The sequence below is a fragment of the Dreissena polymorpha genome, chromosome 1 (assembly GCF_020536995.1).
Source record: "Dreissena polymorpha isolate Duluth1 chromosome 1, UMN_Dpol_1.0, whole genome shotgun sequence".
NCBI classification, from domain to species: domain Eukaryota; kingdom Metazoa; phylum Mollusca; class Bivalvia; order Myida; family Dreissenidae; genus Dreissena; species Dreissena polymorpha.
In genome coordinates, this window is record NC_068355.1 from 119,656,303 (window position 1) to 119,669,907 (window position 13,605).

The 13,605-nt window shown below is 35.8% G+C and overlaps 1 protein-coding gene across 5 annotated transcripts in view; it reads right to left on the reverse strand.

The window, feature by feature from the left end:
- Positions 1-7,864, reverse strand: part of LOC127846992 (uncharacterized) — a 50,189-nt gene extending 42,325 nt beyond the window's left edge. For 4 of the 5 annotated variants that reach the window (XM_052378471.1, XM_052378486.1, XM_052378494.1 and 1 more), the window contains exons 1-6: positions 7,801-7,864; positions 7,240-7,278; positions 6,590-6,631; positions 3,923-4,119; positions 2,852-2,898; positions 1,551-1,723 (exon numbers count right to left, since the gene is read on the reverse strand). In XM_052378471.1, the coding sequence (XP_052234431.1) occupies positions 1,551-1,723; positions 2,852-2,898; positions 3,923-4,119; positions 6,590-6,607 (435 nt within the window). In that variant the 5' untranslated portion in view covers positions 6,608-6,631; positions 7,240-7,278; positions 7,801-7,864. The remainder of the gene's footprint in view (positions 1-1,550; positions 1,724-2,851; positions 2,899-3,922; positions 4,120-6,589; positions 6,632-7,239; positions 7,279-7,800) is intronic. The other variant, XM_052378502.1, reaches the window with a different exon arrangement.
- Between the last annotated feature and the right edge of the window lie 5,741 nt (positions 7,865-13,605).

The window sequence follows — 13,605 nt, forward strand, 5'->3', positions numbered from 1 at the left end:
CCATACGTAAAAGACTTCATATTATATCCCTTTTAGTGTATAATGTAAGTAAATGCATACAAATCAAACACATTTTTCAAAATATAGCGATCACTCGAATCAAAACACTTGAACTCAGAAAACAAAATTTTAACATTGCAGCTTATATGTGCACATTGAGTCTTATTAAACAAGACATGTGTTTCTTTAACGAATGTGAAATAATGTGTCGGTATCGACTTAGAGCACACAATTCTATACACCCTCGCTATCATGCAGATGCACACACTATACATGAAAAAGGTCAATTTGAAGCACAAATGTTTTTTTACGTCGCATTAACATTTAATTCGGAAGTGTGTTTGGTTAGAAAATTTAGTTATGCATGAAATTCTCAATATCCATGAGGAATACACCTGCTTGTCATCATCAGTCTTAAGTAACTAGCCATGATATTTTTTCATGGATAAATATACAAATTAGTGTGGAAGGATTATTAAAGCCGCCCTGTCTATGACAGAAGGCATGGGTACGGCGGGCATTTTGGCTGCTAATTAGAATAACAGTAGTAAAATAAGGTCTCTAATTGGACGCAAGCTTGATGTCGGCTGACACATTTAAGGTGTTTGTCACACTTTGAACTGTTAATACCAAATTAGGTAAGAGTAGCTTGAAACAAGGGTAAATCATAGTTGTTTACACCGGTATATTCTGTGTAGGTACACGTAGATGTGATGATATTTGGCTGCTATTTGCCAGTTTGACGTATGCTGTTCTTACATCAATAAACGGCAAATAACAGAAGCAAGGTAGCGAGTAAACACATAATTTGTCAACTGTAAAAATAATACGCAACGTGTCAAGTTTCTAATGAAATAATTAAACTTGCAAAATGTGCATGTGCACAATTCAATTTCCCCATCATTAATTTGCTAGATTTCACTCTGTTCACGTTGATAAATTTCCATCCCATATTACAGGTAATGTCGCTTGCAGGTTGAAAGCTTTAACCGTGAAAAGATCAATCAGACTGAAAACCCTTCAAAATTTAGCTTCCGAAAGCCAGATTAATGAAAACTATTTATTAAGCGAGCGACCACGTGACACGAACGACTGTGTATGATAAAAGGCAAAGTATTCCGAACATGAATTCAGAAGCGTCTGCATGATTGGGAAGCATGTTTATGTTCTTAAGGCGCCTGTATTGTAGACAAAATAAACCAGATACTGCGAGATTTGATCGTCCAAAAGACTTGACTTATTGCTACAGAAATGTACCGGTCAAATTGTCCGACGAATGGTTTATTTGTTGGCCCGATCGTACGATTGAAGTTTACTTCTTTGGTCAATTTCAAATTTTATCGGACAAGATCCGAAGGGCCGATCCAATCTGAAACACTGGAGAAGACACTTGCAGCTTTACTGGTATGTTTTTCTTTTGTTTTGTTAGTTTTTTCTTAGTGAAAATCCAATTAAGGCGGAAAGTGCCGTCCTGATTAGCCTTTGTTTACTGCATTAAACCCCGTTTTCACAGAGTGAGGCTCATTTTAATTTGTTAACAGTTGACTAACTTTGTATTGATCCATGTCTGCCAGCAAGCCAGGGGTCACAGTGGTGACCAGCCACCTGTATTTCTCCAGGGCAGCCGGATTGATAACGGTTATGATGCTCTTGGCTCCCCAGAGGCTGCTGTAGTGCTTCACCGTGTGCACCGTTTCTATGTGGTGATTCTCCACATCATTGTCTGTAAAAGGTGACCAGTTTTGATAGTTTGTTGTAATATCTTATTTCTATTGTTCATGGAAATTAGTGAATGAATAAACAAGATGTGTTTGTGAAACACTATGTCCCCGTATATGACGTTTGACCTTGAAGGATGACCTTGACCTTGACCCTTCACCACTCAAAATGTGCAGCTCCATAAGATACACATGCATGTCAAATATAAAATTGCTAGCTTCAATATTGCAGAAGTGACATTACATGAGCAATTTTGACCAATATATTTGACCTTGAAGGATGACCTTGACCTTTCACCACTCAAAATGTGCAGCACCATGAGATACACATGCATGCCAAATATCAAGTTGCTATCTTCAATATTGCAAAAGTACTCATCAAATGAGCGATTTTGGCCACATATATTTGAACTCTGACCTTGAAGGATGACCTTGACCTTTCACCACTCAAAATGTGCAGCTCCATTAGATACACATGCATGCCAAATATCAAGTTGCTATCTTGAATATTGAAATATTGCAAAAGTGTACATTAAATGAGGGATTTTGACCCATATATTTTACCTTTGACCTTGAAGGATGACCTTGACCTTTCACCACTCAAAATGTGCAGCTCCATGAGATACATATGCATGCCATATATCAAGTTGCTATCTTCAATATTGAAAAAGTTATTGCAAATGTTAAAGCTGGCGCAAACCAACCAACCAACAGACCAACAGACAGGGCAAAAACAATATGTCCCCCACTACTATAGTGGGGGACATAAAAAGCAAAGGTTTCAGGATTTTAATATACACATGTTCATGTATCAGCAAAAATACAGAAATAAAATTTAAACAGGGTTTGTTAATTGCCAATATGTTTTAATTATGACTTTTATTTGGAGAATTATAAATATGCTATGCTGCAACAAGCAATTTTGTAAGAAAATTTCTGACCAAAGTACATGTCTGCTGCTTGAATAATTCAGCCAAATATTTACCAACTTGACCAACCTCGTAAGACACATAATAAGAGCCATCAACTTTAAATCTAGATTTTAAAATATACCTTTACAAGTATTAAATGAATACAAATTAAAATATACAAATTAATACAATTAATACAATTTAGAAAAAGGAAGGACATACTCAGATTTCTGACTATCTCCTCTCTAGTTTGCTGGGACAAATGAAACCTAAAATCAAACAAAAAAGAATGTTTAACAGCTACTTTTGATCAAGTTTTGATTGAAATGTTGACTTATTAAGATGATGAAAAGTTGTGTAGTATTGTTAGAAATTGGAAATTCAATTTCAATACAGTAAGAATTATAATTTGTTTACCAGTCGATTAAAGTTGTTTTAACAGTTGCAATAAAGTTTTAAGAAGTTTACTTTTTATTTGGCAAATTTTTGATTTGCAACTTTATAATAAACACTGTAAATAATGTGTACATGTAATGAGCAGTTTAAAGGTGTTGAACACCCAAAAGATTGAGTAAATTTTATATATCATGTCTTAATCTTTGCATCATTTTTTGTTATTAATGCATACACTGTAACTCCAATAAAATGCGGTTGGTTGGGTCCAAAGATTGAGACCGCAATATATCCTGCATACGATATAACTTGTCAGGTCATTCATGCATGTATATGTATGTATTAGCATATTAGCAATTTCAAAACACGCTATTTATGTACCTTATTGCATTATGTATATCCATATATTATAAATTGGTATAACATAAAACATTACTCCATTTAAGTATTTTCAATTGCATTTAATTAAATTTGTTATCTGAAAGCATTGCCATGTACACAAAAGATGACAAAATCTAGCCACAAATAACAGTCCTTGTGTATTTCCTGTAAATCTGTGTTCTGATTTAAAGCATGTCCAAATAAGACCTCATGTACATTATCACATCATCCTTCTACATGGAAATCATGGGTTTTATTTGAATGCTGAATAAAAACTTCCTACTGCATGGTACACAACTTACTCTTTAGTTAATTCAAAATCAAACATAACCCAAAGCTATTACTGAGCAGAAAATCAACAACCTTTACTTTGATTACAAGAACAATGATAGTTGTTCATATTCCATCTTCAAATGCAGAAATCCATGAGAATATAATTCGTTTAACTTTGAAGTTCATGATATGTTCAAGCTTCTTCAATACACATACAAAATCTACAAAAACAAAATTAAGCATTACTTTTCCTGATGTACTTTAATACGATTATGAAATCCAATGTATGGGTTGTACGGAAGCTCTGGACGTTGAAGCAGAACTCTGAGTGATTCCTGAAATATTGTCTGTACTTGTGTAGCGTCCATGTACTTCTGCAGCTCAGCCCAGGAGGCCTCTGCAGCATCAGCAGGAATCTTGTACTTCCCTCTCGTTTCAATGTCCTTGACAGAACGTTCATGATATTTCAAACTGATTTTAGAGGGTGCAACTGATGTACCTGCTTAACATTTATACATCAGATAAATACAAGTTTGCTTTACCCTAGAAATGCTGACCGAGACTCTTCAAAGCTTAGTTAATGCAATACAAAATTGATGTATATTACTGCTGTTAATTAACAGTAATTTTTCTTTAAAAAGCATTATGAATAACAAAGTTACAGTCCAAATAAGCTGTTTTATAGCAAAACGTGATCTTTAAAATGTGACCTTGGCATTTGAGGTAGGGAGACAAGCACACTTCATGACATGTCATATTGTGATGTAATGTGATTGCGCCGAGTTATTTTAAAATCCATCAATGTGTGTTACATACAGAATGCTATCCCCTCATAGTTGTTGTTTGCAGTAAGTTATGCTTAAATAGCTTGATGAATTACAAAGTAACAGTCCAAACCAAGTGTTTCATGGCTTAATCTGATCTTAGAACTCTTTAAGTGTGACCTTGACCCTTGAGGTAGGTGGGCCCATTTGAGTCGTGTTCTGAGAAAACTGGGTTTTATGCGTGTGCGTAAAGTGTTGTCCCAGATTAGCCTGTGCAACCACACAGGCTAATCAGGGACGACACTTTCCGCTTTTATGGTATTTTTAGTTTCAAGGAAGTCCCTCCTTACCGAGAATCAAGTTAAGGCGGAAAGTGTCATCCCTGATAAGCCTATGCAGATGGCACAGGCTAATCTGGGACGACACTTTACTCAAATGCATTTAGCCCACTTTTCTCAGAACAAGGCTCATTTGAAAGGCGACTTGTTGTCTTATGAAGGATTGCAAAGTTATGGCAGAGACAGGAATTCTCAAGCTGTTTAATGGCTGTGTGTGACCTTAAAGGGACTGTCAACCACAATTGATGAAAAAAGAAAAGTTATAAAATACCGTATTTTTTTACAATTATAAGTTTATATTGATTAAAATATCACAACTGGTATATTACATTACTTGAAAAAAGTTCATATTTTCAGTATATTCGGTAATAAAATTTCATGATGTGAAATCAAAATCAGTGTGCAAAATTCGCACAAGCCCCAAGGGTTTTGACTAGTGAAAATCCATTCGGGCTAGTGGGAATTAAAAAATATTAAATTGTCGGGCTCGTAAGAAATGTTACTTTTTATATATTTGTATAAGAAGTTGGGCTACTACTTTAAAATCTGAATTTCGCACACTGGAACATTTCGAAAATAAGTGACATAACGATATACACACAATAAATAACGCAAGTAGATTAATAATTTAAATATAAAATATATACAATTCACTCCACACGCACAATTTGTATTCCTGGGTTTACCACGTGACGATGATGATCAATCTACTTGCTTTATTTAAAGTTAACTGGTAGTTACCTGGTACCTGTGCCCAGTAAAATTGTATTACCGAATATACTGAAAATATAAAAACTAATCAACTTTTTCAAGTAATGTAATATACCAGTCCTTATACTTTATTCAATATAAACTAATAATTGTAAAAAATACGGAATTTTAGAACTTTTCTTTTTTCTTCCTTTGTGGTTGACAGTCCCTTTAAACCACTAAGTGTAATCATAACCTTTGAAGTTGGGATACAGGTGCTACACTCAACACTTTGTCATGTGATGGTTGAATTTTTTTGCAAAGTTAATTCAAAATCTATAAATACATGACTAATTTAAGACCGAGTCAGGAAATTTAACACAAACTGACTCAGAAGGCATAACATTAATTGAACCTTGAATAACAATAACTCACAAATGATACACACAATCAAACTAAACTATCATTAATAACATGGCAATAAAAGGGACTACTGCGCTGATCCTTACATGTCTCAGATTCAAACTAGCTAGATATAAACAAGACAAACATTCTGGTCAAGTTTCACTAAGATTGAATCAAAATTACCGCCTCAGAGCAATAACAAGTTTTCTAAGATCTGGCAGTGTGACCTACTTTCAGGACACAAGTGACCCAGTCACTGAGTTTCATCAAGATTGAAGCGTGTGTCTTTTAAAGTTGTAGCATGTTGTATTTTTTACTCAGATTTTACCTGAAGACCTAGTATTTGTACATGTATGCATGTGACCCAGATTCAATCTAGCATAGATATTGTCCAGCTAAATATTCTGAAAAAGTTTCATGAAGAAGATGAATATTTGTAATCTACAGTGGTTACAAGCTAACATGATACCCCATGGCGCTGGACATATATTGATCATAATAGCTCATATTGAGCACTTTCAAAAATTTATCAAGGTGTGAGCTTTTAAACATTTTTGTTATTCAAGCTCATTGTTTTCAAAATAACTTTTTCTTGTACATTCCAATATATAAAAGATTCTATAAAAATGCATTTTATTATTGAAATTTAAATTGTTATATAATTAGAAATTATACTATCTGTTGTTCAAAGAAGATTTACATGAATAATTACATACCTCTTCAGCAGCATCCATGTTGAAGAGTGTCTCTTCATTTATCTATGAAATATCAGTGGTTGAAATAATCATGGGCAATAAAAGTATCACTTCAAACTTTTGTAAAATTAAACAAACAAACAAAATTGTTAAAAGTTTTGTGAAATTATAATCACTTACCTCATATGGTAAAACTTAAAAGAAATTGTTTTAAATCATTTTTGTGATGTTTATTATGTAATTATGAGTCATGAAAACATGGAAATTAGTTGTGTAATTTGGAAAAAATTGTGTTATCTTACCAAGGCGAGTCTGATTCTCAATACAGAATAAGACAACACTATTCATGATGTGATCATAGCCTTAGAACAGTCAAAACAAAATAAGTTTGGTTCAAAATACTTCTATCAATATTAGGCGGACAGTATCGTTGGATTATTTGATGTAGGGTTCAAAACTGGTTAATACCATGCAGAACCTGACACAAGTCAATATAAACATACTCTCAGAACCTTTGATAATTTTTGCTATGGCGGCTCTGAGAGTCCATTTGCACCTCTTCATAAACACAATCCCAGTTCTGCTCACAGATTTGGTGCGCATCACTAAACAGACATTGTTCGTTACCGATTCAAAGTGATGAATAAACTTCAAAAACACATTAAATTTACCTGAATGGCAGCCTACAGACATTATCCTTTGCATGCAACCTAAAAAACACAATGATGTTTTAACACACTATTCTTGCTGACATTTTCATTTTGAAATTTCGAACAGTGTGAATATTCGACAACTGTTCGACATCGTTATCAACTTACATCAAATATTATGATGTGAGAAGGATTGGTTTGCTGCGACTAGTCCAATTAAAAGTATTTCCAGAGCCTTTGATGATTTTTGCTTTGATGACTATCAGCAATTAAATCCTTTGGGTTTTAAAGCTGAGTCCATTGAACTTTGGACTTATGACGGCGCATTGCAACTCTCAGCTATCCTTAAGGTTATGAAGCTGAGATTGAATTATTGCAACTAACACTTAAACCAAAGTTCATTCAATCTTTGGACCAAACTTTAATTGGTATTTATGTCCGAAGTACTAGTCTTGTTCAGTAATTGAGTTACTGATGGACAAGGATATTTGACAATTTAGTTATGTCTATCAATATATGTTAAAACGGTATTGGCATAATATGTGATGAAATAATTTAAGGACAAAAACACATAAACATTACCTTTTAACGCTTGAGTGTTTTTTGTTTTCATTGGCAACACTTGTATGTCCTCACCGATCATGACAGGAGGTTACTGGAAATACCGAATTGTACTAAAATCCACCGGCACACACCAACATCTAATGATATAAAACCATACTCCATTACTAAAAAATATTTTAAGCAAGATAATTTATTCTTAAAAGACCACACACAATGTAATTATTAATTATATTCATCATAAATGAACAATCAAGTGCAGAACATGCGAACAATTGTGCATAGAAGCCACATTCAAATAAGTAGGCCTAATATATCATGCTAATATCTGCTACCTAATTTATGGGCAAAAGCTTTTTTTGATAACCATGTATTTTAATAAATATATGGACATTTTTGTGTTCAAAACATTATTAATGTATCCATAAAAGAATAATGCATACACAATTGGTTTGTGGTAGATGGAAAAAAGTTTTACATGCGCCAAGCTTTAAGATCAAATATCTTATATGTTGGTGCTTTTTTAAGCCTCTGGCTTTCAAAGCTTTTTCTGTGGCTGCGGTGTAGTAGATATGGTGTTCGTTTTAGCGACTGTGGGGTCTCGATATTGAATCCATAAGTGGAAGTTTTCTTTAGATCACACTTAAAACACCAAGTCCATGTACTTGCCCGACTGACGAACACGTTGTTTTATCAAATGTCTCTATTCAAATAAAGCTCACTGAAGCTGTGCTTCTAAACACATGTGGTTAGCGTGTGGCTATGATATGAATTAGTGAAAACATTATTTTGAATGATAAATAATGCAAATATAACGCAAAATCAATTTTTTTCTGGAAAATATTTTCACTATCAAAATATATAACAAGGTATCTAACTCAAGTTCACCCGGAAACATGGTGCATCGCTTTGAACAGCCATAACTTCATCAATTGTGCGGCGATTTCCATAAACTCGGTCTTTTTCTTTTGAAGTACTACAGGTAATAGCAATTTATAAGAGAAGTTCAAATGCGGTATAACAATGTAATTGGTATTCACAATAACTTTGTTATAGCCCAAGCCGAAGTTCCGGTTGACAACCAGCTTCCACAAGTCATATTGTGGGAAGGTTTACATTAAATTTATACCGTAGAATCGTTGTTAGGCTCGTAAGAAACTATCAGGATCCTTTTTAGCCTACCTCTTCGCTATAATATGATAAATTGACTTCTTCAGTACTTACATTTATTTAATGCACTTATCACATAAAAAGATATAGTGAGATTCGGTACATCCAATATCTCCATTGAGATATAACACTGGTTAGAACATGTATCCATCTATCTATCTATATATTTATACTGCAACAACCTCTCGCGAGTATTATGTGCAGGTGCGCTGTCAGTGCAATAAATTTAAAGGAAGAAATGTATAGGAGACTAAAAGTAGTACTGTACAGTATTTGTGAGACATGAAATAAAAGTTGATACTGTTAATTAAGAAATTGAATATACAGTTAAAAGAGATAAAAACAATATTTTCAGTTTAAATATGGTGGGCTAAGGTGGTCACCCCCTGTTTGAATTGACCCAAGGTAGGGACCTGCACAAGCTCAGATGACAGTGAGTTCAAAAGAATAATGGTAGCTGGAAAAAATGAATATTTATAGTAATTACAAGGGGTTTGGATCCGTCTGTATGAGAGAGGGTGTGAGTTTCTGGAAGATCTGAGTGAGGGTTGGATGTAGTGGGTTAAGGGAACTGCAACCAGCCCGTGCACAATCTTGTAAAACATTAGGAGTCTGGCGTCAGACCTCCTATTCTCAAGGGAGCGCCAACCTAAGTTACCTAGCATTTGGGAGACACTGCTGTATGATGAATAGTCCAATGTGACCCATCGCGCAGCTCTGCGCTGGACCATTTCCACTTTTTGGATGTTTTGCTGGGTATAGGGACACCAGACAGAGCTTGCGTATTCAAGCTGAGGTAAGACCAGGGTTTTGTAAGCAAATTGCCTTACGCTTGAATTTTTAGAGAGGATATTACGTTTAAGGAAATAAAGGGTCTGGCTAGCTTTGGTTGTGACCTGATTTACATATTTATTTAGGTCTGAGGAAATGGTGACGCCTTGGTACTTTGCATCACTTACAGTTTCTAGGACTTGGCCATGGAGTGAATATGTGGACCTAAAGGGGCGTTTAGACTTTGTGATATTTAGGACTGTGCACTTAGAGGGATTAAACCCCATGTCCCATTTGGCTTCCCAAATTTGTAACCCGTCAAGGTCTTGCTGCAAAATCGTTTCTTGTGAGGTATTGTTGACGGTGATGTACACAGCAGTGTCGTCGGCGAATAACCTCACCGGTGAGACAATATATTCAGGCAGATCATGAATATATCACACAAACAAGAGGGGACCTAGGACTGAGCCCTGGGGGACTCCGGATGTTACAGGGACCTCATTTGATGTTTCCCCGTCTACTAGGACAGACTGGCTACGGCCTATCAAGAAGGATTTAAACCATTGCAATGTATTGCATTGTGCACCATGCTGATGAAGTTTATATAGCAGTTTTAGGTGGTTAACCTTGTCGAAGGCTTTGGAAAAATCTAAGAGGACTAAGTCAGTTTGGTGGCCTTGGATGAGGTTTCTTGATAGATCTTCTATAAGTGCAAGGAGCTGGGTTTGACATGACCTTTTTTCCCTAAACACGTGCTGTAAGTCATATAGAATGTTATTGACCTGGAAATGTTTTGTGATATTGGATGCTACAATATGCTCAAGTAATATACAAAGGACGCATGTAAGGGAGATGGGTCTATAATTGGCAGGATTACTCTTATCTCCCTTTTTAAAAAGTGGGGTGACGTTAGCCTTTGACCAGTCTGAGGGGATAGTACCTGTATCAAGGGATTTTTGGTATATTTTAGAGATCAAAGGGGCAATCTGGACAGTGAGATTTTTCAGGATCATAGGTTTAAGGTTATCAAAGCAACAGGCTTTATCAATTTTAAGAGAAGTGAGTAACTTCTGGACACCCTTTACTGAGACGGCAACCTTGGGCATGGATGAATATTTACATTTAAGTACCTGGGGGTATGTATTAGGGATTGGACTGTCATTTTGCACAGCTGAAATAACCTTATTGGAGACATTGGGGTGAAGACTTATTGGAATTGACGATTTAATACATTAGCTTTGTCATTGCAGTCTGAGTGGAGTTTCTTGTTTTCTAGTAAAGGGGAAATGCATTGTCAATCCTGTTTTGCATTTTTTGTTAAGGTGGAGAGTTTCTTGCGGGCAAATTTTTGACCTTCATGATGCCTACAAGAATCGGTTTGACCAGTTTCGGATTCAAGGACATATTCTATGTAGTCATCATATGCTTTTTTATATTAGTTTTGACCTGGCTCTTAAGATCTTTAAACTGTTTTATTAGTTTGGGGGTGGGCTTCTTTTAAGGTTCTGAAATAAGCTATCTCTTTTCCTGATTTGGCGTTTAATACTTTGTGTGATCCAGGGTAAGGTGGGCTTTGAACCAATTCTTTTAGTTGGGATGAAGAGGTTCATTCCTTCATGGATTAGTTCCTTAAATTCTGACCATAAGTCCTCCACTGACTTAGTTTCATAACCTTTGAGGAGAGCGGGAGACCTTAAGTCAATGAATTGTTGGAATTTGATCCAATCTGCTTTTTTATAGAGGCTGACTAATCGGGGTTTTTGAATGTTTAGTCTGGGCTTGACGCTTGACTGTATTTTGACCATGTCGTGATCGGATATGCCAGCTATAGTATTAACATTGTTGACCAAAATGGGGTTTAAAGTAAGAACAAGATCCAGTGTATTGTTTAACCTAGTTGGTAGGCTGACCATTTGTTGGAAGGAGAAGTCATTAATAATTGATAAAAATTCATCATTTAATTTAGGGTGAGAACATCCAGGTTTAATAGACGGGGTGCCTTCAGTATCCCAGGATAGTTTTGGGAAATTAAAATCACCAGTTAACCAGATTTTACCTTTTAGTTTGTTGGCCATTTCAATGGATTTCCGTAGTTCATTTAAGCTGTCTTCATCATGTTCGTGTGGCCTGTAGTATGACGCAATATATAGAGGCTGGGTACCAAATATTTATATTTTTAACCAAATAATTTCACAGTTAGAAGTTAGTTTTTTCATTTCCGAGACATCACTAGAATTTTTGACTAGGATGAAGAGGCCCTCAACCGGTTTACCTGTGCTCCTATCTTGTCTAAAAGGAGTATAACCTAGATTTGGGGGAAATATTTCACTGTCAGTATGTTTGGAGGTTAACCAGGACTCTGTGCCAAATACTATGTCTGAGTTTTCTGAGTGAATGAGAGTTGGAGATCTAATTTCTTGTTTACGACAGATTGACAGTTAATTGTTAAAGTTTTGAGGCACGAGTTAAATTTTTTGGTGTTCTTATTTTCCCTGTTTGGAGATTACTTGGGGGAGGGTTAATTTCTGAATCGTGCTCGGATAAAGAAAAGAAACTGTTGTCTGATGAGAAAGACGTAAGTGATGGGTGGGACGAGGCTGAGAATTTTGTTGAATTACAATTTGTGCAGCACCAGGCGAAGGACTGACTGCAGTTGACTAAGTCAGAGTACTGATCTTGGCTGATAGATTCACAATGTATGTGGAACCAGGTATCACAGGTGTAATATGGCAGGGTCATTGTCTAAAATATTTATGCCACAAGACCCACATGGATAATCCGGACATTGGTTTGACTCAATGTCCGCAGAGAGTGTGAGCAATAACACTAGGAAATAGTTTTTCGAAATAGTTGGGGTACCGGTAGATGCCTTCTTCATTTTGGAGAAAATAAGACCTACTTGCATATTTTCTGGTTTAAGGCTGTTTGGCTGCTTGCAGGGCCTAGGAATACAACTATCTGGGTGATAAAGACTTTTATTTTGGCCAGTAAAAGCTCTGAAAAGTGTAAATAACAAGACATGAAGTAAAATTCCTGTAAACATTCTTATTTCCGGTGTCACAGTCAACATACATGAAGGTGAAGGACGAATGACCGAAGCTGGAAAAAAATGGGAAGAAACTCACTAATATCGAGCTTGCGGGAGGTTCCTACCTACTTTATGAATAAAGAGGTATCAAAAAGTATTTATACACAAAAATTTCCTGTCTGGAACCAAGTTTAAACCTGAAAACAATTGTTTTCTGAAAATTTTAGCGAGAGTGAAGAAAACAGCTGTTATTTGCACGACGCATGCGCATGTCTAACATGTACTGTGCATCATAATCCCACAGCTGGTAGGGTCTATTTTTGAAAATATTAAATGACTTAGCAGACAGTACTTCGTAAGGTAAATTATTCCATTCAGATATGATTCTTTAAGAGAAACCAATGCGGGGTATCTCACGCGGTCAGAATTGAGGAAAAATGGCCGCCGATGCCTCGATTCGATCGAGAAATCGAGTTTTCAAGCAGGTACATCTTCCTTATTATTTACTTATTTTTAATCGGATGACGCCTATCATAGGGCCAGCTGGAAGCAGTTTCAGCGAGTATCAGCCATTTTCTTCTGGTTGGTCTGAGTGTTGAGATAAGTCATGGAATATTTCGCGATTTCCTGAACCGTCAATTGAAATTGAACACAGACTATCAATAATATCACTGTTTTCACACTAATTAGCGCTGTTTAAGTACCAATTGTTCATGTGGACGAATTTTGGTTGACAAAAATTGGATAAATCGATTGCTCATGGCGTTATTTTCAAGATAAAGTTGAGTTTCGATTGGTTTTGACGAATGATATTGAGCACGCACATGGCCCTTACGGACATCTTCTTGAACAACCTG